The sequence below is a fragment of the Rhincodon typus genome, chromosome 17 (assembly GCF_021869965.1).
Source record: "Rhincodon typus isolate 14 chromosome 17, sRhiTyp1.1, whole genome shotgun sequence".
NCBI lineage: Eukaryota > Metazoa > Chordata > Chondrichthyes > Orectolobiformes > Rhincodontidae > Rhincodon > Rhincodon typus.
The window spans coordinates 57,511,732-57,538,825 of NC_063348.1; the positions used below are offsets into that span (position 1 = coordinate 57,511,732).

The following is a 27,094-nucleotide window of genomic DNA, read 5'->3' on the forward strand; positions in this document are numbered from 1 at the left end:
TCACCGTGTAAAACATCCGCAACATCTCACCGTGTAAAACATCCGCAATATCTCACTGTGTAAAACAGTGAAGCAAATACTCAACAACCTGCATTGATATGGAGATAGCAGGAACTGCAGATGCTGGAGAATCTGAGACAACAAGTTGGAGAGCTGGATGAACACAGCAGGCCAAGCAGCATCAGAGGAGCAGGAAGGCTGACATTTCGGGCCTAGACCCTTCTTCAGAAATGGGGGAGGGGAAGTGGGTTCTGAAATAAATAGGGAAGTTGTTATCTCAGATTCTCCGGCATCTGCAGTTCCTGCTATCTCTGAAACAATTTTAACCCCACTGCGAAGCCTCTTCTAAGGATGCCTACCCTGAAGAAGTTCCCTATTTATTTCAGAACGCCTTTCCCCTCCCCCATTTCTGAAGAAGGGCCTAGGCCCGAAACGTCAGCCTTCCTGCTCCTCTGATGCTGCTTGGCCTGCTGTGTTCATCCAGCTCTATGCATTGATATGGAGCCTTTTTGTCACTCTGGTAGATCCAAAGGAGCTCTCCAATCAATGAAACTTCGAGGTGTAGACACTGGAAATGTTGTGGGATGCTGTGGCAATAATTGTTTTGTGATGTCAATGGAGAGATAAATATTGGTCAGGACACCTCCAAGACTGAAGGAATAATTAAAAAACAATACAGCAATACTTGGCAAGGAGCATACTGGTCATTCTGAAGCTCCATTTTGAGGTACACAAGACAAGATGGACCAATATATGTCACTTCACACATTTTCCGTTCTTTCCTTCTGGGCAGGAAGAACTCCCATCTTCCACTTTGACATCTTTCATCCACCTGGGTAGGCACATAAGGATGGTTTCAATACAAGCTCTCAGTGAAAAGCCGGCACTCCCCTACCAGTTTGGACAGTGAAATATGACTAATGGATCAGGACATTGACTGTGCATCAGAGGTAGAAATGTAAGGATTAAGGCCCCTGCTAAAACAGGGAAGTAGGCTGAGATAAAGAGAAGACGGAACAAAATAGAGAACTTGATATCAGGCAGATTGGCCAGCAGATCGCTCCCACACTGCTGGAGGATATAATGGACAGACCTGAGATTGCAAACAGAGCTAAAGTCACAAGAATTCAGAACCAGGCAAATGTGGGGGTTTTGGAACAGGGAGGCAACAGCTTAGTGGTATTATCGTTGGACTGTTCATCCAAAGACTTCAGTAATGTTCTGGGGACCTGGGTTTGAATCCTGCCAGGGCAGATGGTGGAAATTTGAATTCAGTAAAATTCTGGAATTAAGAGTCTAATGATGACTATGAATCCAATGTCAGAAAACTCATCTGGTTCACTTACCCCTTTAGGGTAGGAGACTGCAATCCGTACCTGGTCTGCCTACATGTGATTCCACACCCGACAGTAATATGGTTGAGACTCTTAATTGCCCGCTGGGCAATTAGGGATGTGCAAAAAAATGCCGGTCCGTCCAATGACTCTCTCATCCTGTGAATGAATAAAAACTGCAGGTGCTGTCTCTACCTCCTGGTCTCAGTATCAATCCATTGACATGCCAATCACCTGATCCCACACTCACGCACAGCATGCTCCATCACACAAATCTGTTCTGTTTTCATTCATTCACAGGATAGGATGTGATTGCCTTGGAGAGGGTGCAGAGGAGACTTAAAGGATGTTCCTGGGCTTGAGTGTTTTAGTTATGAAAAGAGATTGGATAGACTGGGGCTGTTTCTTTGGAGCAGAAGGGGAAATGATTGAGGTGTATAAAATTATGAGGCGCATAGACGGGGTAGATGGGAAAAAAACTTTCTGCTTGATGGAGGGAGCAATGACCAGGGAGCATAGATTTAAAGTAAGTAGCAGGAGGTTTAGAGAAAAGGTTTTTTTCACGCAGAGGGTGGTGGGATGCTGGAGCTCATTGCCTCCCAAGATGTTAGAGGCAGAAACCTTCATAACATGTAAGCAGTATTGAAGTGAACACTTGTGATGCTAAGGCATGCAAGGCAATGGGCTGAGTGTGATAAAGTGGGACTAGAACAGTTAGGTAATTAGCACAGACTTGATGGATTGAAGGCCTTTTTTCTGTGCTGTAGATCTCTATGGCTGTATGCTGAGAGCAAATGTTTGCACATTGGTGGTCCTGTGAGGTGGGATGGATGGATAGAAGTTGAGGTCTAAGTTCATGGTCAAAAGTCATTGAATTCATTGTCGAGTTCTGAAGCCCATAAAGTACCAAGGTGGCAAATGAGGTCCTATCTTCCAGCTTGCATCAGACTTCATTGGAACATTGCAGCAGGTCTAACCTGAAATGTCAGCAATAGTTACATCACCATGGTCCCAGAGGACTAGAGAGCTGCTCACTAATTAGAGAGAGGTGAGGAGGGACAATGGCCGAGTGGTATTATCACTGGACTGTTAATCCAGAGACCCAGTTAACATTCTGGGGACCCAGGTTCAAACCCGCCACAGCAGATGGTGGAATTAAGAACCTAATGATGACCGTGAATCCATTGTCGATTGTCAAGAAACACCAATCTGGTTCACTAATGTCCTTGAGGGAAGGAAACTGCTGTCCTTACCTGGTCTGGCCTACATGTAACTCTAGACCCACAGCAATGTGGTTGACTCTTAACTGCCCTCTGGGCAAATAGGGATGGGCAATAAATGCTCCCTGGCCAGCGATGCCCTCATCCCGTGAATGAACAAAGAAAAAAGCCTTCATGATAATCTAAACCAGTGTGAGAGTTGAACCCGCACTGTTGATTTCACGCTACGAAACCAGATATCCAGCCAATTGAGCTAACAGTTTCTGAGTTTCTCCTCAGGATGAGCAGGAAACTATTCAACGTGTGTCGTTTTCAGTTCAAAGCCCCGAGGGCACTCCACCCTCTGGCACTGACCTGCAGTATTTAGATGATACTTCCGATTCAGAGGCTGAGCTCCAAACTAGAGACACGTGAAAGGTTACATATCCAGAAGATAAACTCCTCTTAACAGCCTTCTCCAATATCAGTGTCTTCTCTTAGGCCTGCATCCTCAGCTTCAAGCTGCTGGTTTTGGAAAATCAGCAAAATTTGGTGGTGGTGGTGGAAGGAGTCAGGTGGTCAAATTGCCCAGTCGCCTGACACAAAACTCTACTCCGAGCTCTGACATGTCAAATGGTTATCGGGAGGGGAGGGAAAACTGCTCAAGGACATTCTTAAAGCATCCCTGAGAAAGAATGCAACATATCCACCAACTTGTTGGAATCTGTTGCCCATGACCACTCAAAATGGAGAGGAAGCATCTGCAAAGATGCCAATCATCTCTAGCATCTCCGACAGGCCCAGAGGAAGGCCAACTGCAAACGGTGGAAGGAGCATGTGAAAATCTGAGCATCACACCCACCTCTTCAAACAGCACCTGCTCCAACTGTGCCAGGATGGATACGTCCAGCATTGGACTGCTTGGTCACCTCAGAACTCACAAGCCTGGAGTGAAAGCAAGTTACCCTCAATCCTGAGGAGGAGCCTAAGAGGAAGAAGGAGCTTGGGAAGATTTTGTAACAATAAAGTGTAGCAAACCCTTAGAACTCTCATTAATTCTGAATGTTACAATTTTCACAAATTGCAGGCTTTCAGCACAAATGCGTATGACAAAAAGATGGCAATTCTTCACAAAATAAAAAGGTGCAAATTGTGCAAGCAAGTTTCAAACTTAAGCATGTTGTACTCCTGTGAAATACACTGCTCTTGCATGCAAATGGGGTTGAATTTCAAAAACTATGAGAGCAGGTTTTAAGCAAACTAGAAGATGGTAGAGTAAAATGGGGTATATTATGAGCCAATGAATAGCCTACTAGGGCTATATTCACAGCTTTGATCCCAAAAGTGGCAGTCAACATTGTTTCTTGAACCCATTAGAAAAGTGAGCAGGGGAGATAACCGTTGGGTCATTAATGTATAGACCAGAAAATAGCTGAAGTTGTGATGAAGCTTGTTACTAGTATCCATCCAGTGTCCAACATGAACTTATTCTGCTACGGTTTCAAACTCTCTGCAAATTATTAATTAAAGAGTTTTCCATTTCCTGCATTAAGACCAGATGATATTTATTCAATACGTATTGATCTGTGATTAGGCCAAGAAGTAGGGATTACATTTCTGAAGTAAAATGCTGATGTACAGCCGTTCATCTTATCAAGTCCCTCTTAGAAGAAGTGATGAGTTGTACAGATGAAGGTTAAACTCGAGGACGAGGTCTAAAATCACACAATACCAGGTTATAGTCCAAACAGGTCTATTGGAAGACACAAATAAACCTGTTGCACCATAACCTGGTGTCGTGTGATTTTTGACCTTGTCCACCTCAGTCCAACACTGGCACCTCCACATCAGGATGTTGATGAGTTTGCATTTTCAGAAAGCGTATGATGTCCACAAGAGTGAAAATTCAGGTCTATAATGATATGCAGCAACATTGATAAAAGTTGCGTCAGCAAGCAGGAAACAAGGGGTTAGGATTCAGGAGTGTTGCTTGAATTGGAGAAATCTTAGAAGCGGTGTCTTCCAATGTCAGTGATCTCGGTATTTTGACTCAGGTAGTGGGAAAATGTAAGCCAACAGTGAAAAGAGCTGGAAAATCTACAGGACTGTAATTGTGAAGTGAGCAGAACAGACAACCAGGCAGCTCATATAGTTTATAAAAACCGAAAGAACTGCAGATGCTGTAAATCAGGAACAAAAACAAAGTTGCTGGAAAAGCCATCACATTCACCTGGTCTATCTCTGACTCCTCTCTTCCCTTCCTCGACATTTCTGTTTCCATTTCTGGGCATAGACTGGCCACTAATATCGACTACAAACTCACTGACTCCCACAGCTACCTGGACTATACATCCTCACATCCCACTTCCTGTAAAGACTCCATCCCATTCTCTCAGTTCCTCCGTCTCTGTCGCATATGTTCAGATGAGGCCAACTTTGACAAGGGAGCCTCCGAAATGTCCACGTTCTTCCTCAACCGAGGATTCCCAAGCTCCGTTGTCTACAGGGCCCTCAATCAGGTCCGACCCATCTCCCACACTTCCGCCCTCACCCCTTCTCTTCCTTCCCGCAACAGCGATAGGGTTCCCTTATCCTCACCTACCATCCCACCAGCATCCACATCCAAAAGATCATCAGACGCCATTTCTGCCACCTCCAGCGAGGTGCCACCACCAGACACATATTCCCCTCCCCTCCCCTGTCCGCCTTCCGCAGAGACCGTTCCCTCCGGGACACCCTGGTCCACACCTCCTTCATCCCCAACACATCCCCACAGCCCTACGGCAGCTTCCCCTGTAACTGGCGAAGGTGCAACACCTGCCAATTAACCTCCTCCTTCCCCAGTATCCAAGGACCCAAACATACCTTCCAGGTGAAGCAACACTTCACCTGCACTTCCCAGAATCTGGTCTACTGCCTTCGCTGCTCACAATGTGGACTCAATATTGAGTTCAATAATTTTAGGGCCTAAACTCTCCATGTCCCAGCCCCCTATCCCACACACCAGGCCTTGTTACCACATAGCCTGCCACTACACATCCTCTGTTGTTAGTCACTAACAGTCCTCATTAACAATTACTCACCCTCCCAGCCTGATCGTTAGCAACTCCTTTGTCTGTCCAACTGTCTTTCTCTCTCTTTGGGCTCTATCCTATTGATTACTCCCTACCCCCTCCAACTCCCTATTTTCTGCATATAAACTGACGTTTTCCCAGCCACTATCAGTTCTGAGGAAGGGTTAGCTCTGTTTTGTCCTTCACAGATGCTGCCAGACCTGCTGAGCTTTTCCAGCAACTTTGTTTTTGGTCCAGCTCATATAGTTTAACGGTTGGGTTTGGGACTGTGGGGGTGTGAATAAACAGAGACAAAAAGATTCAAATGTAGAAGTCATTGTGTTTGCATGCAGGCAAATAAAGCTAAATAAATGGCCAGCAGCATTCTGGATTTTGTAAATAATGGCAGACTATAGAATAGTGAAGAGGTTGTTACCATGTTCTACGAAGCATTGTAGGATTAAGACGGATTAGATAAGAATCACTCACATTGATACTGAGGTAAATTTTGTGTTCCAAATGTAAGAAACCAAAGAAGTCCCAGGCTAACCAGATGCCTAAATCCTTGAAAGATCCATTTCTTACAACTTCTTCCTGTGCCCTATGCACGGGGAATGAGTAGAAAAGATCTGTCTGCAAAGTTTACCAAAACATAAAGGCAAATAAAATTATCATATAAAACATTTTGTCTTTCTCATAAAATCAGCAGATAAGAATTTTATCTCCACTTGTTCAATAATTTACACAGTTCTGTTGCTTGTGGAGGTTTGCAGATATCATTTTACCTTGTGGTGAGAATAAATAACAACAGTAGGTGCATTCATCTATAATTGATGTGTAATAATATGCACACTGTCGAATCAGCTGTTTTATCATTTTCCTTTGGAAGCTTATCAAGGGATAATATACAGTTGATGTCCAGACAAATAACACATTTTGTATACACTGCTGTGATAAACTTCCTTTTCAAAAGACCTTGCCTGCCCAACCCATCCCTTTGTGATACACAGCCACTAGGTTGCTGAGTCTATCAATATTGCTCTGTGTTTACATACCTGAGTGCTGTACAAACTGAAGTGATTTGCTTTCTCAGATATGGTAAATCCAGAGACTTCAGATCAAAGGTTTCCCTCTCCACCTGCCCACCCAAAAGAACTAGTTCTTTCCACAAACAGCATATATGTGCTCTGTCTGACAAATACATTGGAAAACAAAATAACTCTGTCTGCATATCTCCTCATGAACAAAAACAAGACTCACTTCTCCAACCTCATCGTTCCCCAACCTCGCACTGCCCGCTTCTATCTCCTTCCCAAAATCCACAAACCTGAATGCCCTGGTCGACCCATTGTCTCCGCCTGCTCCTGCCCCACCGAACTGATCTCCAACTATCTAGACTCCATTTTCTCCCCCTTGGTCCAGGAACTCCCTACCTATGTCCGTGACACCACCCACGCCCTCCACCTCCTCCAGAACTTCCAATTCCCCGGTCCCCAACACCTCATCTTTACCATGGACGTCCAGTCCCTCTACACCTGCATTCCCCATGCAGATGGCCTTAAGGCCCTCTGCTTCTTCCTGTCCCGCAGGCCCAACCAGTCCCCCTCCACTGATACCCTCATCCGCTTAGCCGAACTCATCCTCACACTCAACAACTTCTCTTTCAATTCCTCCCACTTCCTACAGACAAAGGGGGTAGCCATGGGTACCCGCATGGGCCCAAGCTACGCCTGCCTCTTTGTAGGTTATGTAGAACAATCCCTCTTCCGTACCTACACCGGCCCTAAACCCCACCTCTTCCTCCGTTACATTGATGCCTGTATCGGCGCCACCTCGTGCTCCCACGAGGAGCTCGAACAGTTCATACACTTCACTAACACCTTCCACCCCAACCTTAAGTTTACCTGGACCATCTCTAACACCTCTCTCCCCTTCCTGGACCTCTCTGTCTCCATATCGGGCAACCACCTCGAAACCGATATTCATTTCAAGCCCACCGACTCCCACAGCTACCTAGAATACTCCTCCTCCCACCCACCTTCCTGCAAAAATGCTATCCCCTATTCCCAATTCCTTTGCCTCCGCCGCATCTGCTCCCAGGATGAGGCATTCCACTCCCGTACATCTCAGTTGTCCTCGTTTTTCAAGGACCGTAACTTCCCCTCCTCGGTGGTCGAGAACGCCCTCAACCGTGTCTCCCACATCTCCCGCACCTCATCCCTCACACCCCGTCCACGCAATAAAAACCAAAAAAGAATCCCCCTCGTCCTCACGTACCACCCCACCAACCTCCGGATCCAACGCATCATCCTCCGACACTTCCGCCATCTGCAATCCGACCCCACCACCAAAGACATCTTTCCCTCCCCACCCTTATCTGCTTTCCGGAGGGACAACTCTCTCCGTGACTCCCTTGTCCGCTCCACACTCCCCTCCAGCTCCACCACACCCGGCACTTTTCCCTGCAACCGCAGGAAGTGCTACACCTGCCCCCATACCTCCTCCCTCACCCCCATCCCAGGCCCCAAGAAGACTTTCCACATCAAGCAGATGTTCACCTGCACATCTGCCAATGTGGTATACTGCATCCGCTGTACCCGGTGTGGCTTCCTCTACATCGGGGAAACCAAGCGGAGACTCGGGGACCGCTTTGCAGAACACCTACGCTCGGTTCGCAACAAACAACTGCACCTCCCAGTCGCGAACCATTTCAACTCCCCCTCCCATTCCTCAGACGACATGTCCATCCTGGGCCTCCTGCAGTGCCACAACGATGCCACCCGAAGGTTGCAGGAACAGCAACTCATATTCCGCTTGGGAACCCTGCAGCCCAATGGTATCAATGTGGATTTCACAAGTTTCAAAATCTCCCCTCCCCCTACCGCATCCCAAAACCAGTCCAGCTCGTCCCTGCCTCCCTAACCTGTTCTTCCTCCCACCTATCCCCTCCTCCCACCTCAAGCCGCACCTCCATCTCCTACCGACCAACCTCATCCCGCCCCCTTGACCTGTCCGTCCTCCCTGGACTGACCTATCCCCTTCCTAACTCCCTACCTACACTCACCTTTCCTGGCTCCATCCCCGCCTCTTCGACCTGTTTGTTTCCTCTCCACCTATCCTCTCCTCTATCCCTCTTCTATCCGCCTCCCACTCTCTCCCTATTTATTTCAAAACCCCCTTTCCCTCCCCCTTTTCTGATGAAGGGTCTAGGCCCGAAACGTCAGCCTCTCTGCTCCTATGATGCTGCTTGGCCTGCTGTGTTCATCCAGCCCTGCACCTTGTTGTCTCACTTTACTTAACTTTTCTTATAGACCTTGAGAAGAAATGAAAATGAAAAACAGTTAAGTACTTAAGACCATAAGATATAGAAGCAGAAGTAGGCCATTCAGCCCATTGAGTCTGCTTCGCCACTCAATGAGACATGGTTTCTTCACATATCTTTGTTTTTCACGTCATTTCACAAACATAGAAGAGATTCAGTGAAGGAGCAAGTTACTGCAGATGCTGGAATCTGTACTGAAAACAACATATGCTGGAGATCACGGTGGGTCAGACACCATCCATGGAGAGAGAGCAAGCTAACGTTTCAAGTCTCGATGAGCTCTGATGAAGAGCATCAACAGATTCAGTACAGATCCAGTGAATCCTGTTGCGACTCTAATAGGAACAGTGTGCTAGTAAAGAAGTCCCATTACACCACAAGAACTACCTCAAGTGCTAATGTTTTGTTTAATTACCAAAATGGTAAATTTGTTTCTCTTTATTACTGTCGTATGAAACTTTCATTAGTTATCTCCAATAAATGCAAAAGACCTCATTTATTAGAAACAAATGTATTCTTACAGTAAGTGGATAAACTGGTAAGAGCTGAGTTTACTATTGAAGTTAAACTAATACCCCTTAATCCCAAACACATTTAATGGACGACAGACAAGAGGCTCCCCTCTGCAGAGATTATATGGGATTCTTTTCTGAAAAGGCAAATAGGAAAAACATTCCAGTGGGGCCAAGGATCAAACTTCAAATGATGAAGAAAGAGATGAGATTTCCCTCACAGTCCATTCAATTCCTTGTCAACAATATTACAATACTAACAGCTACAGAATTGATGAGACTTTCAAATCAAACTTTAGTTCAGATGAGGGTCTGTTAGGCTTTGGTCTTTGAATGGAAGCAGTAGTCTAGCTGCTACATTTAAGAATAATTTAAACATACTGATTTTTGGAACTTTCTCAGGTACCCAATAGTCATTTTTCTGAAAGATCAATGCAGCATGTCCTGATGTAAAATTTTTTACTTCATCGTGTGATAATACTATGGCATTGTGAGGTGTATTTTGTCCTGGTTTTTTTTAATGACGAGAGGTTGAGACAAGACGACAAACGGTCTGCTTCAAGCCAATAAAGTAAACAGCCTGTAAGGCCTTGGTCTTTTTTAAGTTGGAAAAATAGAAGCAGCCTGAATGGGTGAGGTCAAGCTCTCACAGAACCAGGATTTTACTTAAGAGTTTGGAAGCTGCAATACATCTCTCCCTGCTGCAGCAAAACACTTGAATTCTCTCTGTCTGTCAGAGTTTTTTTGTTGATGTTATTTCCTCCGACTGGAGAATTACATATGAGATCATCTATTTTACTGATTTTGCCTTTGCCAAAGGTATGTTTATGGGATGTTACTACATTGGAACAGTTGATGTTTAGTAGTTAAATAATCTATCACTCTTTTAAATTTTCCAAGAGAATGAAATTATTCCAATCCTTCTTTCTTTTGCTTGTATTTTAACTATAGTATATGAATAAAGTGTGTTTTGCTTCAAGTCTGGTAGTTTAACCAATCGAATTGCATCCAGAACTCAATGCCTGGCACTTACTTTTAAAATAAGAAAAAGTTAGGGTCTAGGCTATCTCCTTGACATGCTTTGAGGAGGTTTGGTCTGATCCATAACAAATCAGGGGCTCTCGTCAGGATCAATATCTCTAATTCCAGGTTAAGTTTAGGTTTATTGGAATCAAACGCAGAGTGGTGAGTGCTGGTGTTTCCTTATTTTGAGTATTGCATTCAGTTGGTTTAAACAGGGTGTACCTGACTAATAATGGCTCTTTCAGTCACGAAGAATTTCCTGGGGGTGCAAGAAGTAATTTTGGGTGTTTTACAGGAAGTGAGCAAGGCAAAACTTTTGGAAGTGGCAAACAAGTTGAAGTTGTGTCTGTGAGGAAAGGGGAAATATTTGTGGCAATAGCGCAGCATTTACAATTGCCAGGAATGCAATCAGAATCATTGGAAATGACTAAGATTCAATTACAAATGAAGCAGCTTGTATTAGAGACAATGGCAAGAGAAAAGGAAATGAAACAGTTTGAATTATGATTAAAAGATTAGGAAAAATAAAAGGAAAGAATAGCCCTGGCTGAACAAAAATAAAAGGAAAGGATGGCCCTGGAGAAGAAAGGGAGAAAGAGAGAGTTTTTGATCTTCAGCAGTTGGAACTGAAAACTCAAAATCAATTTAAAATGGTGGATGTAGAAGTGAAAAGTAGTAGTAGTGATGAGGACAGTGATGGACAGCAATCCCATTGTAGCTAAAGACCTGGTGGAGATCTGTTTAAATGTATCCAAGCATTGCCAAAGTTCGACAAGAAGGATGTAGAAGCCTTTTTCATTTCATTTGAGAAATTGGCTAAACAAATGAAATGGCCATTGATCAAGCGGGTATTGTTGATCCAAACGAAGTTGGTACATTGAGCTAGTGAGGTATTTGCACGACTATCAGAGAAAGTATCTGGGAAGTATGATGAGGTAGAAGAATGTCAACTTGAGTGTACATTTTTTCTCTATTCATTTATGGGGTGTGGGCATCGCTGGCTGGGCCAGCATTTCTTGCCCATCCCTAGTTGCCCTTAAGAAGGTGGTGGTGAGCTGCCTTCTTGAACAGCTGCAGTCCTCCTGCTGTGGGTTGACCCACAATATTATTAGGGAGGGAATTCCAGGATTCTGACCCAGCGACAGTGAAGGAACAGTGATATATTAGAGCAGTGGCATCAAACTTTAAAGACCATGTTGAGTGCTTGTAGTCAAGACTATTCAGAAGATTGCGATAAAGGAATTCCATTTATACTTTTTGCAATTAGGGATGCACCTAATGAATCAAATTCAGTTCATCTGAATTAAATTTTGGGCATGAGGTGAGAAGACCACTTGAATGAAGGAAAAATTGGTGCGTCAGAGTTCAGACACCACATTTTTGGACTATATATCAAATTTTAGGGAAAGATTAAATAGACCAGTGAGTTGGCTAGACAGTATTTAAAAGTAGCACAGCATGTGATGAAACAGGAAGCAGACAAGAAATCAAAAATTCACAATTTTGTGGAGGTAAAGTGTCAGTGTTACTTCTAGTGGTAGGAGAACTTATAGAAGCAAGGTTTAGTGCACCACACTGCTAAAATTCGGTACAAAATTTCAATAAAAACTACTCAGTCCCAGGAATCGTAGTACTTCCCTCTTAGTCGATTGAACACCGCTCAAAGACAATCGCTTTTTGAACCTGTGCCAACTTTACAGGGCTGTCTACAAGAATGTTGCTCAATTGGAACAGCATTTCCTATATCCACACCATGTGTAATTACAATCATAGAATGTCTACATTGACTGATTGATTGATTTATTGTCACATGTACCAAAGTACAGTGAAAAGTTTTGTTTACGAGCAGTACAGGCAGATCATAGGAAGTAAGGATGTACAGATCAAAAAGGTTTAGACAGAGGTTACATTGCACAGGGTGTGCGCTCGGCAAGATCAGCATTATTTGAGGATACAGAGTCTATTCATCAGTCTGATAATGGCCAGAAAGAAGCTGTTCTAGCCTTTCAGTCCAACATGTCCACACCAACCCTCCAAAGATCATCCCAGCCAGACCCATTCCCCTCTACCCTCTCCCTATAACCTTGCATTCCTCATGGCTAATCTACCTAGCCTGCACATCCCTGGATACTATGGGCAATTTAGCATGGCCACATCTTTGGAATGTGGCGGGAAAGCAGAGCACCCAGAGAAAACTCACGCAGACACGGGGAAAATGTGCAAACTCCACACAGGCAATAGCCCAAGGCTGGAATCGAACTCAGATCCTTGATACTGAGGTAGCAGTGCTAATCACTGAGCCTCCATGTCAGATAAGTCAATGTTAAATAAGATCAGTACTTCCCAGCTTATTCCCACCTATCTTTCCAAGCGATTGTAATAATTCTCACTGGTCATTTTGATTTTTCTATGGAAAGTAACTCTATAGTTTATCCCAATTTTTGAGAACTTCCTCATTGTCCAATTTGAGGAATGACAAACAGGAGGCTGGAAGAACACCACAAGCCAGCCAGCATCTGGAGGAAAAAAGCAGTCAACGTTTCAGGTATGAACCCTTCTTCAGTCCTGAAGAACAGTAATACTTGAAACGTTGACTTCTCCTTTCCACCAGATGCTGTGTGGCTTGCTGTGTTCTTCCAGCCTCCTGTTTGCCTACTTTGGATTCCAACATCTGCAGTTTTTTTTTGTCTCTAACTTAATTTGAGGAATGTCCAATTCAGAATCATCTAAACTTGGTTCTTCACTCTGTGTTGTAATTAGTAATGCAGTCTCCTTTTGCTTTCTTTCTCAATCAAAATACCTTCTGAGCATATTCACATGACACACGCTGTGGGATTTCTTTCTATCTAGCATGCTGAACAAAAAATTCAGCTCATTTTTCTTTTGATTTTCAAAACTTATTTTGTTCCCTTTTGACTTTCCACAGCAGTTTGGAACATCTGAATGGGTGGTTAAATGGGTGATTATAAATCAACCACATTGCCGTGGGTCTGAAGTCACATGTAGGACAAAACAGAAAAAGACAGAGTTCCTTCCTCAGAGAAGGTTGGTGGAACATAGCCATCAACAGTAATCAATGACTGTTTCATGAGATTGGCTTTCAATTCCAGTTTTATTTCATGAATTAGTAAATTAATTAACTTCCACCGGCTATCCTGGTGGCATTTGAAACCATGCCCCCAGAACGTTTGATTGGGCTCTGAATTATTAGTCCAGTGATAGTGTCACCATCTCTCCATGACTAAATCACCCTCTCCCCATTGCCACCTTGGTGTGTGGTCTTCCTCCAATTATCTGCCATTTCTCTTTCACAAGGCAGGGGCAAGCTCCATCATGGCAGCTATCTGCCTTTGTCATTTGAGGTCTGCAGGCAACTCTCACCCCGATGACAAATCACTGACTGGGTGCTGAGATTTCTGCCAGCCTAACGAGGGCATTTACATTGTAAGATTGCATGGTGGGACTGAGACAGGGAAATTATCTGAGCATTTGATTGTGGTCCCAAATTGAGGATCAAGCTAAAGGTTTCAGATCTGTGACCTATTATCTGAGCTTAAAGGCTACAGACCTGAATTATTTACTCAGTTCCTTTATCCGTTGATGGTGCCAGACCTGCTGAGTACTTCCAGCATTTTGCTTCTCTATTACTGCCTAACTAATGTTATTTTCAAATATTTTCATTTTTAACCTCTGAAAATGCTGCTACAATTATGCTGTAGACCAAAAAAAATTCTAAAATGTTGTGATGCCAGAGGAACAATGCCATGATGGCAAAAGCTAGTTGGACAAACACGTTTGTGATGTTAATATCGAACTGAAGTACAATCAGAATCTTTTGAAGTGAATTCCGTTAATGAAATGTATATATAATGAAACAAAATCATTTTACAAAGACTGCAAAGCCCAAGATTTATTTAAGAATACAACTAGTTAGCATTGAATAAACAAAAATTAGTCAGAAGAAGATAGTCCTAATTTGCAGTATACCAATATTTTGAGGCAGTTTGCTACATTTTTATTCATTTGCATAAATATACTGCAATAGAAAACTATTACATGAATTTCAACAGTATTAAAAATACCTTGGACCTGGTTTTTTTCAACCATCTCTACATTTTATAGACAGAGAGAGAAAGAGAGAGAGGGATATAGAAAGTAGGACAGTGTGTGTTTGTTGGTTTGACAACTTACATCAAACTACAATCACAGTTTGAAACAAATTCCAATATTTTTCAGGAATTATAAATATCGGAAACAATCTACTTGTTTAACTAATACAATTAAAAATAAACAGGCACAACACTTTGTTAATTATTTTTGCGTTTTTTCCCCAAGTTTAGGATTTTTTCAATAAATTCGTAGTCCTTGTGCAAAATCAGGTGTTTATATTTGCTTTGATGAAACATGGAAACTAAATTCAGTTGTAAAAAGAAACGCAACAGTCTGACATGCTGGATTGTTCCGAATGTCGAGAATCTCTGATTCCATGTGAAAATGTTACATGTGATAATTACTAAATGTAGCCAGTAAAATGTTTTGACGTTTTCAATTCCTGCTTACCAAGGCAATTTTAAGCTTTCATAACAACACATCCCAACAACAGCAGAGAAAAGTTCAATTCTTCAGAGTGTTTCAAAACATTCCTTGCAATGACTTGCTATTAATAGATAACCAGGGCATACGAGGGAGGGGCTGAGCTCCCTCTCCCTCTGAGGAAATTTGTGTACAAAGCTGAATCAAGACTACATGCAAAATTCCTCAGTCATTTGCAACCACTAGTGGATTATATGGCCACTTCGCTCACTAATACAGCCTGATCCCTCCATGTAACTGACAAAAGTAGGAATTTCCAGCAGTTTTGCCACTTTGGAATAAATGTAAAATTATTTCCCAAATATTATATGCTGCAGAACTCCCGAGATGAATTTTTTTAGGATCGTTAGATAATTTTTGAAAAAAAAATCATTTTTTGGATCACGCTATATTCTTGAATGGGTTACATTAAAGAGAGCTGATGGTACTGGAGTCCAAAGTCCTATACAAAGGTTGTTACACAAGATTACAGAGCTGGGTAGTTATTTCAGGAGCCAGTGCAGACAAGGTGGGCTGAATGCCTCCTTCTGTATTGTAAGATTTTATGATTCTATCATATAATTGGGCCAATAACATCAGCTTAGATTGAGAATTGGCTCCTTGACACAATACAGTAGGAATAAGTGGATAATGTTTGCATTAAATGGGAATAAACTGTAGGGAAACACAAAGAGGCTACTGCCAAATACAGACAGGTGAGCATGGGAGTCTGTGTGCAAAGTACAAAATGGTGAAATGTGACATTATCCGTGTTGGTTGGAAGAATAGAAAAGCAGATTTCTTTTTTAAATCAGAAAAGATTAGTAAATGTTCTAAAGCTTAGGCCAGAGATTCCCAAACATCTTCCCACTATGAGACCATTTGGACACTTGAAAATTGTTGTGACCCCTCAGTGAGAACTGTGAGAGAGGATGGATGGGGTAGGGGGGTTTGGCAGAAGAGATCTATGACATTGGAGCCCTGTACATTAGAGTGCAAAAGCAGCCGTTATTACTTAGTCGAGCTCCACCACAGCCATTGCTGCCTCAAATATTGGAGGAGAGGGGACGCAACTGAGATTTGAGAGGCCCTGGGGTGGGGGGTGGGGGGGTAAGGAAACCTGCAGTCAGTAGAGTTACATCTCAGCAGGTGGGCATTGCTCCCTGAGTCTAACCCTAATGCCACCTGGACCCATTGGAGACTCATTAATTAAAATCCAGTTGGCATCTGAAGTCCTTGAGTGGACATAAATTGCCCATTTAAGGCTTCAATTGGTCACTGGTAGGTGGGAAACCTTGTACTATCCTTGTCATTGAAATTATCACTGAGGGGAGGTGGATAATGTACTCCCCAGTGCTTACAAAGTCATTGACGGGGGAAAAATTAAATCCAGCTGTAAGGTAGAATGGTTCGATAAACTCTGGAGTTTGAAAGATATAGAGGCAATCACACTGAAAGAAAAAAAAATTAGAGAGCTTGATGGACAAGATGTTGAAATATTCCTGCTGGCTGGGTGGTGTAGAACAATGGGTCATAGTCTTAGATTAAAAGGTCATTTATTGAGGACTGAGAACGGACAGCACATATCAGAAGACAAGTATATTCACAGAGCATTACAAATCTATGACATTCCCTGTCACGGTAAAGTGTAGATGCCCATTTGTTGAGTACATTCAAGTTTAAGATTGACAGATTTTTAGACACTAAGGGAATCAAGGAATATTATTTTGGGTCACGGTGGAAAATAGAACTGAGGCAGAAGATTAGCCATGATCGTATTGAAAACTAATGAATTGAGAGGCCACGTGTCCAATACTTCGCTTATTGTGTTTGCAGTTGTTAATGTTGTCTTGATGGTGTGTGAACCTGTTTCTTTATCATAGGATCAAGAAGATAAAGACAGACTTTTGGGAAGACGTTCTGAACTTTCCTCAGGCCCAATTATTCTCGTTGACAAAAGTGGTACAGAATTTGGCCATTAAAATTCAGGTTAAAGATAGCTCATTTGGTGATCAGAGGGGTTGCCCTTCGTGTCCTGGCCAACATTTGTTTCTCAAATCATTAGGCTGAGGGGTGACTTTATAGAGGTTTATCAAATCATGACAGGCATGGATACGGGTGAATAGTCAAGGGATTTACCCCAGGTTAGAGGAGTCCAAAACTAGAGGGCTTAGGTTTAAGGTGAGAGAGGAAAGATTTAAAATAGACCTAAGGAGCAACTTTTTCATATAGAGGGTCGAGCGTGTATGGAATGAACTGCCAGAGGAGATGGTGGAGGCATCTGGATGGGTATGTGAATAAGAAAGATTTGGAGGAATATGGGCCAAATGCTGGCAAATGGATCTAGATTAATTTAGGATATCTGGTCAGCATGGAAAGTTGGACCGAAGGGTCTGTTCCCACGCTGTACTCTCTACGACTCTATCAGGACCAACATGATGTTGATGAGAGTTTGTTGCTAATTGGTTGCTGCATTTTTAAAATTGAAAGAGTGATTTCACTTCAAATGTACTTCAACACCCACAAAGCACTTTGGAACATTGGGATGTCATGAAAGGTGATGTATACAAGTCTTTTGACTTGTCCGTAATCATTAACTCGTTTAAAATGAATGGTTTAACAACTGTGCTACAACTGCACAGGAGCAAATTTTAAGCATATATCTCTTGCAGAAATTGAAATTCCATCATTCTATTTGGGGATCATACCCAAAGCAGCATTTAAAAAATGAAATTACAAGAAATGATTAGGACAGGTGAAAACCAAATAGTCAGGCACTAGGCTTGTGCTGGTATTTATCACTTCCATCCATTGATTTGGAGAAATTTAATGTCCATTCAGGCAACACCTTTCTAATACATCAATGGTTAGACTTTGGTCTAACTTTGGTCAGTTTACACAGGAAGCGCAAGTAAGTTTGTTAAAATTGGATAGGTCACTTTTATGAATGTGATCAGATTTCTGTTATATTCAGAACCCATAATGCTTCATCTGTTACGCCCATGAAAATATTTACTTGTGAATCAGAATTTGTGATGCAAACGTTTCGTTGACTGAAGTAAGCCGGGCTTCTGAAAACTGTACAACGATGATACGAACTATCCTAAAAGACACCTGGTATCAGGCGGTAAGGCACTGCATCAGTATAATGTTTCCAGTCCTTACCATACTTACTTGAGCAGCGATGTTCATCCCTAATACAACGATGGACCAGCAAGATCAACATGTAGATGATATAGAAATAAGGCAGGAGGTGTCCAAATCCACAAGCCAAGCAGTAGGATAGTGAACCCATGAGATCCCCTGTGTAGTTAAAATGGCGAGCCAGGCCCCAAAACCCAGAGATCATCAGCTTACTGTGATGCTTTTTACCATCATTGGATAAGTAGGAGCATTCAATGTATTTAGGCTTCTTGCCCCAGATCTTGCAATTCCCATCTGTGCGCCTGAAGAGGTCTTTCTGGTGGTTTGTCATTCTGAAGATATAGTAGCCAATCAGACCCAGGAGAAGGATTCCTATTGCACTGGGAGTTGAGAGTTGTACTGGGTTGTAGACTAGGTACAGACCCTGCGACATTGAAAACAAAAAGAACTTACAATTTTGCGATCTTTCTAATTACAATTGCTTGGCCAGAATTATCAATGCAGAGATATTCTACACAATCACAGCATCATCAAGTCTGAAATACATTTTTAATTCCCCATCTTTTTGAGACTCGATCTGGCATGTATTAATGAATCCTTCTGTGTTTGAGCATGTAAATGTGATTTGCTTGTAGTATAAGTTTATAATAATAGTAATTGATTAAAATCCAGATGGCATCTGAAGTCCTTGAGTGGACATAAATTGCCCATTTAAGGCTCAATTGGTCACTGGTAGGTGGGAAACCTTGTACTATCCCTGTCATTGGTATAATCACGGAGGGTAGGTGGATAATGTACTCTCCAGTGCCTAAAACCCATTGGCGGGGAAACAGTAGGGATAGTTTATACTAATAGCTAGACTGCATCACCACTGATGTCAGATGGAAGCTAGAAATGATAAAGAAGTGCCTAATGAAGTCCACCTACATGTTTCTGTATATAGTGCAACGAGATAATAAATATTCATCAGTTTGCACTTGTACAGTGTCTAGCCCTCTGTCTGTCAAAGGTTCCCAGAATCTGCTCATGATCTTTCTATACTCTTAAAATTAAAAAAAAACACGGAGACATTAAGTTGGTAACATTCACAATTCAGACAGAAGATTCTGGAGAGAAGTGTCACAGAACATGCCAATGCACTGAGGGTAGTTGAAATGTTGGAGGTGCCATTTTGCAGGAGGGTTTAAAATCAGGTTCGAACACCATATTCTGGTGATTCAGAAGAGTGGATGCTGAAGATTGGATTCCACTGCATTTTTTAAAAATTACTTATTCGAGTGTGGATATTTGGTAACCACATCTAATTAGCCTTGAACTAAGTGGCTTGCTGGGGCCATTTCAGAATCCTTTCCAAGCAGTTCCAGTTCTGCTACAACGTTGGAACCTACCCAACAATGAGGAAAATTGCCCAGGTATGCCCTGCCAACAAAAACGGGATAAATCCAGTTACTGCCCCAGAAGTCTAGTCTCAACCATCAGTAAGCTGATACAAAGTGTTATCGACAGTGTTATCAAGCAGCACAAGCTCAGCAATAATCTGCTCAGTGACGCCCAGTTTGGGTTCCAACAAGGCCACACAGGTCCTGACCTCCTTATAGCCTTGGTTCAAACATGGACAAAAGAGCTGAATTCCAGAGGGGAGGAGAGAGTGACAGCCTTTGACATGAAGGCTGCATTAGACTCAGTGCGGCATCAAGGAGCCCTAGCAAAACTGGAATCAATGGGAACTGGAAGTGGGGTTGTCTGGGGGCATTTCTCTGCTGAAGTAATACTTGGTACAAAGGAAGATGGTTGTGATTGTTAGAGGTCAGTCATCTCAACTACAGGACATCCCTGTATGAGTTCCTCAGGGTAGTGTCCTAGTCCTAACCATCTTCAGCTGCTTCATCAATGACCTTCCCTCCATCATAAGGTCAGAAGTGGCGACATTCACTAATGTTCGGCACCATTCATGACTCCTCAGATACTCAAGCAGTACAGGTCCAAATACAGAAGATCTGGATGATATCTATTTTCCGTTTCTGTAACTATTGCTACTTGTGCTTTAGTTTTTGGGTAAATTTCTGCTTGTGCCACATTCACATCTGCTCATCAGTGAGGTTGGCTTTTAACAAAGTGCCAAATTCCACTCTGCCCCACCTTCTGAAGAAGTCAGTGTGGTAAGCCCACCCCCATTCCAGCAGAAAACTGAGCAATACAGAGAGAAGACCCAATCCTCTTTGGGGCAGGAGGTCCTGTTGCTTAGAGATGCTGACCAGTGAAATGGTTGGCAGTTCCCAAGCCTTGGCAGTGCCACCTGAGTCCCACAACTGGGACTACAGTGGCCCCCAGTCCACCAGGAGCTGCAGCGTGAGTGCGAGGTAAGTGTGGGAGATAATCTTGTCAGGGGCAAAGTTTGGAGGGTGTTGGGTGAGGGAGTGGGGATGGATTAGCTGGAGACGGTGAAGAACAGGAGAAAATGGTAAACTGGACAGGGGGCAATTGGGGTATAAGCCCAATGACCCATTAAGGAAACACTACCTCCTATGCTCAAATGCTACTGGGCAATTGACATGGGTCTATCCCACCACTGGGTAAATCCCAGCAGCAGAGACTTAAAGTCTCTAAGTGGACAGTAATTGGGCTGTGAAGATGCTGATTGGCGGTCAGGGTGAAGATTTGCATTGGTGTTGTCACCATTACCAGGAGGACGTCAGCAAGACACCCTCCGAGTTCAAGTGAAGGCAAGTGTCCAGCAGAGAGGTGCAATGATGCTGATTGGCAGTCGGGGTGAACATTTGCACTGGTGCAGTCAGCACTACCAAACACCTCCCTATCTTCTGCGTACAAACCAAAGTTTTCCCAGCTACCATCAGTTCCAAGGAAGGGTCACCAGACCCGAAACGTTAACTCTGATTTTTTTCTTTGCAGATGCTGCCAGACTTGCTGAGCTTTTCCAGCAACTTCTGTTTTTCTACCAAACAGTGGTTTGTGGAGGGAGTGTTGTCAAGGGACAGTTAAACCCCAAACACTACTTCAGTGTTTCCATCCCTCCCTCCCTCCTTCTCCAACCAAAAAAAAGCGAAGGTCACAAGCAAGGGAAAGTGAGTGGTCTTGTCCTGCCGCAGGTGACTACAAGGGAGAGAGCTGATTGGTGAGTAGTGGGAAAGGCAGGGACGTCCTCACAACTTCTATGGCTTTGGTACTTGTTTTTGGCTTCTAATCTCATGGGGTAGTACATGGACCAGGAAAGAAGGGCCACAGATAACTGGATTTGATTTAATCTAATATAAAGTACTCTCCAAGGTTTAATTTAAAGAGATAAACCATGACAGATGAGCTCAAAGTGTTGGTTTGCTCCTCTTGCTCCATGTGGCAGGCCGAGGACAGTTCCAGTCCCCTGGGTCAGCATGCGTGCAGGGAATGTCTTCAGCTACAGCTCCTGGAAGCTTGAGCTTCAGAGCTGGAACAGCGGCTGGGGACAGTGTGGAGCATCCGCGAGGCAGACAGTATCATGGATAGCATGAATAGAGAGACGGTCACACCGCAGGCTCAGACTCTGGAGGCAGGAAGGGAATGGGTGACCACCAGACAGAGCAAGAGAGATAGGCAGGTAGTGCAGGAATCTCCTGTGGCCATTCCCCTGCAAAACAGACAGGCCGTTTTGGATACTATTGAAGGGAATGACCTCTCAGGGGAAAGCGGCAGCAGGCAAACTCGTTGCACCAACATAGGTTCTGTTGCAGAGGGGAGGGGTAAAAATTGTGTGAGGGCAATAGTTATAGGGGACTGAACTGTAAGGGGAATGGACAGGTGTTTGTGTTGCTGTAAAAGAGACTCCAGGACGGTATGCTGCCTCCTTGGTGCTAGGGTCAAGGATGTCTCGGAGCGGGTACAGAACATTCTGGAGGGGAAGATTGAACTGCCAGTGGTCATAGTACACGTCGGTACAAAAAAGGGATGAGGTCCTAAAAGCAGAATACAGGGAGCTAGGAAGAAAGTTAAGAAATTGGACCTGAAAGGTAGTGATCTCAGGATAACCATCGGTGCCATGTTCTAGTCAGAGTAGAAAATGACAGGATATACTGGATGAATATGTGGCTGCAAAGATGGTATCGGGGGAGGATTTCAGATTCCTGGGGCATTGGGACCGGTTCTGGGGGAGGTGGGATGGGTTACACCTGGGCAGGACTGGTACTGATGTCCTAAGGAGTGTGCTTGTTAGAGTACTTGGGGAGGCTTCAAACTATTATGCCAGGGGGTGGGAACCTATGTAAGGTGTCAGAAGGAGGGTGCAGGGACAAAAACAAAAGCTAGAAAAGGGAATAAGAAAAGTGATAAGCAGAGAAGCCAATGACTAAATTCAGATAGGGCGATTGAGAAAAATAAGAACAATACAAACAATGTTAAAAAGACAAGCTTAAAGGCTTTGTGCCTTAATGCGCAGAGCATTTGCAATAAAGTGAATGAACTAATCACGAAGATAGATTTAAATGTGTATGATATAATTGGGATTATGGAGACATGGCTGCAGGGTGACCAGGGATGGGAACTGAATGTCCTACAGTATTCAGTATTTAGGAAGGATGGGCAAAAAGGAAAATGTAGTGGAGTGGCATTGCTGGTTAAAGAGAAACTTCAAACAATAGTGAGAAATGATATTAGCTCTGACAATGTGGAGTCTGCATAGGTAGAGTTGAGAAATACCAAGGAGTAAAAAACATTTGTAGGTGTCATGGCATTGAGAATGGCATTAAACAGGAAATTAGAGATGCATGTGTTAAGGGAAATATCAGTGATCATGGGTGATTTTAATCTGCACATAGATTGGGCAAATCAAATTAGCCACAACGCTGTCAAGGTGGAATTCCCGGAGTGTATATGGGATGGTTTTCTCGACAAATATGTGAAGGAAACAACTAGAGAGCAGGCCACCTTACACTGGGTGCTATGTAATGAGAAGGGAATCATTGCCAATCTAGCTGTGCGAGACCCTTTGGGGATTAGTGACCATAACATGATACAATTTTTTATCAAGATTGAGGGTGAGATAATTGATTCGGAGATTACGGTGCTGCATCGTAATGAAGGAAAAAATGAGGATATGAGACGTTAGTTGGCCTTGATAGATTGGGGAGAGTTATTTAAAGGGATGACAGTGGGCAGGCAATAGCAAACATTCAAGGAACGCATGGGGAACTGCAACAACTGTTTATTCCTGTCTGGCACAAAAGCAAACTGTGTAAGAGGGCCAATCAATGGCTTACAAAGGAAATTAGAGATAGCATCCAATTCAAGGAAGAAGTATACAGATTGGCCATGAAAAATAATGTCTGAGGATTGGGAGCAGTTTAGAATTCAGCAAAGAAGGACCAAGGGTTTTTTTTTTTTTAATTCATTAACAGGTCGAGGGCATCGCTGGCTAGGCAGCATTTATTGCCCATCCCAAATTGCCCAGATGGCAGTTAAGAGTCAACCACATTGCTGTGGGTCTGGAGTCACATGTTAGCCAGATCAGGTAAGGATGGTGGTTTCCTTCCCTAACAATCATCAATGGATTCATGGACATCATTAGATTCTTAATTCCAGATATTTTTATTGAATTCAAATTCCACCATCTGCCATGGTGGGATTCGAATCTAAGTTCCCAGAACGCTTTTTGGGTCTCTGGATTAACGGCCCAGCAATAATATCATTAGGCCATCGCCTCACTCATAGATTAAGAAGGGGAAAATATAGTACAAAAGCTAGCTTGCAGGGAACATAAAGACTAACACGAAGATTTTCTATAGGTACGTGAAGAGAAAGAGATTGGTGAAGACAAATGTAGGTCTCCTACAGACAGAAAGGGGGAATGTATAACAGGAGACAAAGAAATGGCTGAGCAACTGAATACATACTTCGGTTTTGTCATCATAAAAGAAGACACAAATCAGATACCAGAAATATTAGAGAATGCAAGATTTAGTGAGAGGGAAGAACTGAGGGAGATCAATATCAGCAAAGAAACGGCGCTGAGCAAATTGATGGGATTGAAGGTGGATAAATCCCCAGGGTCTGATAATCTACATCCAAGAGCACTAAAGGAAATGGCTCTAGAAATAGTGGATGCATTGGTGGTCATCTTCCAAGATTGTATAGAGTCTGGTGCAGTCTATGCAGATTGGAGGGTGGCTAATATCTCCCCAATATTCCAAAAAGGAGGCAGAGAGAAAACAGGGAATTGTTGACCAGTAAGTCTAACATCGGTAGTTGGGAAAATTCTCAAATCCATTATCAAGGTCTTTATAGCGGAGCATTTAGAAAGTAGTGGCAGGATCAGACAGAGTCAGTATGGATGTATGAAGGGGAAATCATACTTCACAAATCTGTTGGGATTCTATGAAGCTGTAACTAGTAGAGTTGACAAGGGGGAGCCAGTCGATGTGGTATATTTGGACTTTCAGAAAGCGTTTGACAAACTCCCACATAAGAGATTATTATGCAAGATTAAAGCACATGTGATTGGGGGAAAGTGTATTGAGGTGGATAGAAAACTGGTTGGCAGAGAGGAAACAGAGAGTAGGAATTAATGGGTCCTTTTCATATTGGCAGGCAGTAACTAGTGAGGTGCCACAGGGATCGGAGCTGGGACCCCAGCTATTCACAATATATATTAATGATTTGGATGAGGGAATAAAATGTAACATCTCAGTTTGCAGATGATACCAAGTTGGGTGGGAGAGTGAACTGTGACGAGGATGCAAAGATCCTTCAGCATGATCTGGACAGGTTGGGTGAGTGGGCAAATCAATGGCAGGTGCAGTATAATTTGGATAAATGTGAGATTATTCACTTTGGAAGCAAAAACAAGAAGGCAGGTTACTACCTGAATGGCTGTAAATTGGGAGAGGGGAGTGTGCAGTGGGACCTGGGTGTCCTTGTGCACCAGTCTCTGAAGGTCAGCATGCAGGTACAGCAGGTGGTAAAGAAGGTAAATGGTATGTTAGCCTTCATTGCAAGAAGTTCCGTGTACAGGAGCAGGGATGTCTTGTTGCAGTTATACAGGGCCTTGGTGAGGCCACACCTGGAATATTGTGTGTAGTTTTGGTCTCCTTTTCGGAGGAAGGATGCTCTTGCTCTCGAGGGATTGCAGTGAAGGTTTGCCAGGCTGAATCTGGGGATGGCGGGTCTGACTTATGAGGAGAGATTGACTTGGTTAGGATTGTTTTCGCTGGAGATCAGATGAACAAGGGGGGATCTCACACAGACTTGTAAAATTCTAAGAGGACTAGACAGGGTAGATGGAGGGAGGATGTTCCTGATGGTGGGTGTGTCGAGAACGAGGGGTCACGTATGAGGATTCAGGGTAGACCATTTAGGATGGAGATGAAGGGACATTTCTTCACCTTAAGAGTGGTGAGCCTGTGGAGTTCATTACCACAGGAAGTAGTTAATGCCAAAACGATATAGCACTTGGGGTGAATGGGATCAAAGGTTAAGGGGAGAAAGCAGGATTAGGTTATTGAGTTGGACGATCAGCCATGATCGTGATGAATGGTGGAGCAGGCTTGAGGGGATGAAAAGCCTCCTCCTTCTATCTTCTATGTTTCTATGTTTAACATTGCAGTGTGGGCCTAGGGAGGGGCAGTTGCTTTAGCAGCAGGCAATGTCTAAATTTGAGGGGTGGGGGGTGGTGGGGTGTATATCAGGGGCCAATAAGCAGGTTCCAGGCCTGTAGGGATGAGGGGTGTGGGCTACTATGCTCTGTCTTCCCGCTCTGTAACTCACAATGGGGGAATGTTTTCAAATTCTGGCCTATTATTCTTCTTGAATTATAAATCAGAACATTTATAACTCCCCTATTAAGGTGCACATAGAAAACAAAGCTGAGAGCAAAGTATCTATTGATATCGATGTATTGAAATAGTTTTACCTGCAGAGTGTAAAGGTATGGCAGCCAGACACAGTCTCCCCAACCCAGGTACCAGCCAAAATGGTCATGGCAAATATCAATTGTCTTCAGATACCAGGCTTCATTCCAGAAGAAATCCAGCACATAAATGGCCTAAAAATAGTCATTCATTCATTTTACAGTTGTCACATGAAAAGCTGATAACAAATCATGCATGTTTCATACAACAATGGTCTGCATTTCTATAATGCCTTTGGTAAAATAGAGTCATACAGCACGGAAACACCATTTGATCCAACCAGTCCATGCTGACAATGTTCCCAAATTAAGCCAATCCCACCTGCCTGTGTTTGGCCTATATCCCTCCAAACTTTTCCTATTCATGTACTTATCTAAATGTCTTTTAAATGTTCTAATGGTACCTGCATCCACCACTTCCTCTGGACGTTTATTCCGCACATGAACCTCTGTGCAAAAAAAATATTGCCCCTCATGTCTTTAATCTTTCTCCTCATCTTAAAAATACTAGATCTAGGGGACATAGTCTCAAAATAAGGGGGAGCAGATTTAGGACTGAGTTGAGGAGGAACTTCTTCCCAAAGGGTTATGAATCTGTGGAATTTCCTGCCCAGTGAGGCAGTTGAGGCTACCTCATTGAATGTTTTTAAGGCAAAGATAGATGATTCTTGAACAGTGAAGGAATTAAGAGATATGGTGAGAGGATGGTTAAGTGGAGCTGAGTCCATGAGAAGATCAGCCACAATCTTATTGAATGGCAGAGCAGGTTCGATGGGACCAGTGGCCTACTCCTGCTCCTATTTCTTATGTTCTTATGTAAATATGCCCTCTCGTCTTGAAATCCCCACCCTAGGGTAAAGACACCTGCCATTCACCTCTTATGATTTTATAAACTTCTATAAGGTCACCCCTCAACCTCCTACACTCCAGTGAAAAAAGTTCCAGCCTATCCAGCCTCTCCTTACAATTCAAAGCCTCCTTTCCCAGCAACATCCTGGTAAATCTTTTCTGAACCCTCTCCAGCTCAATAAAATCCCTCCTATA

The 27,094-nt window shown here is 43.3% G+C and overlaps 2 protein-coding genes across 2 annotated transcripts in view; both read right to left on the bottom strand.

Moving 5' to 3' along the window:
- The window catches only part of LOC125485215 (zinc finger protein 431-like), a 22,265-nt gene extending 7,715 nt beyond the window's left edge, over nt 1-14,550 (bottom strand). The window contains exon 1 of the mRNA XM_048606900.1: nt 14,526-14,550. Coding sequence (XP_048462857.1) covers nt 14,526-14,550 — 25 coding nt within the window. The remainder of the gene's footprint in view (nt 1-14,525) is intronic.
- Nucleotides 14,551-17,329: 2,779 nt separating this feature from the next.
- LOC109935399 (7-dehydrocholesterol reductase) overlaps nt 17,330-27,094 on the bottom strand; it is a 44,669-nt gene continuing 34,904 nt past the window's right edge. The window contains exons 6-7 of the mRNA XM_048606901.1: nt 26,054-26,185; nt 17,330-18,583 (exon numbers count right to left, since the gene is read on the bottom strand). Coding sequence (XP_048462858.1) covers nt 18,119-18,583; nt 26,054-26,185 — 597 coding nt within the window. The 3' untranslated portion in view covers nt 17,330-18,118. The remainder of the gene's footprint in view (nt 18,584-26,053; nt 26,186-27,094) is intronic.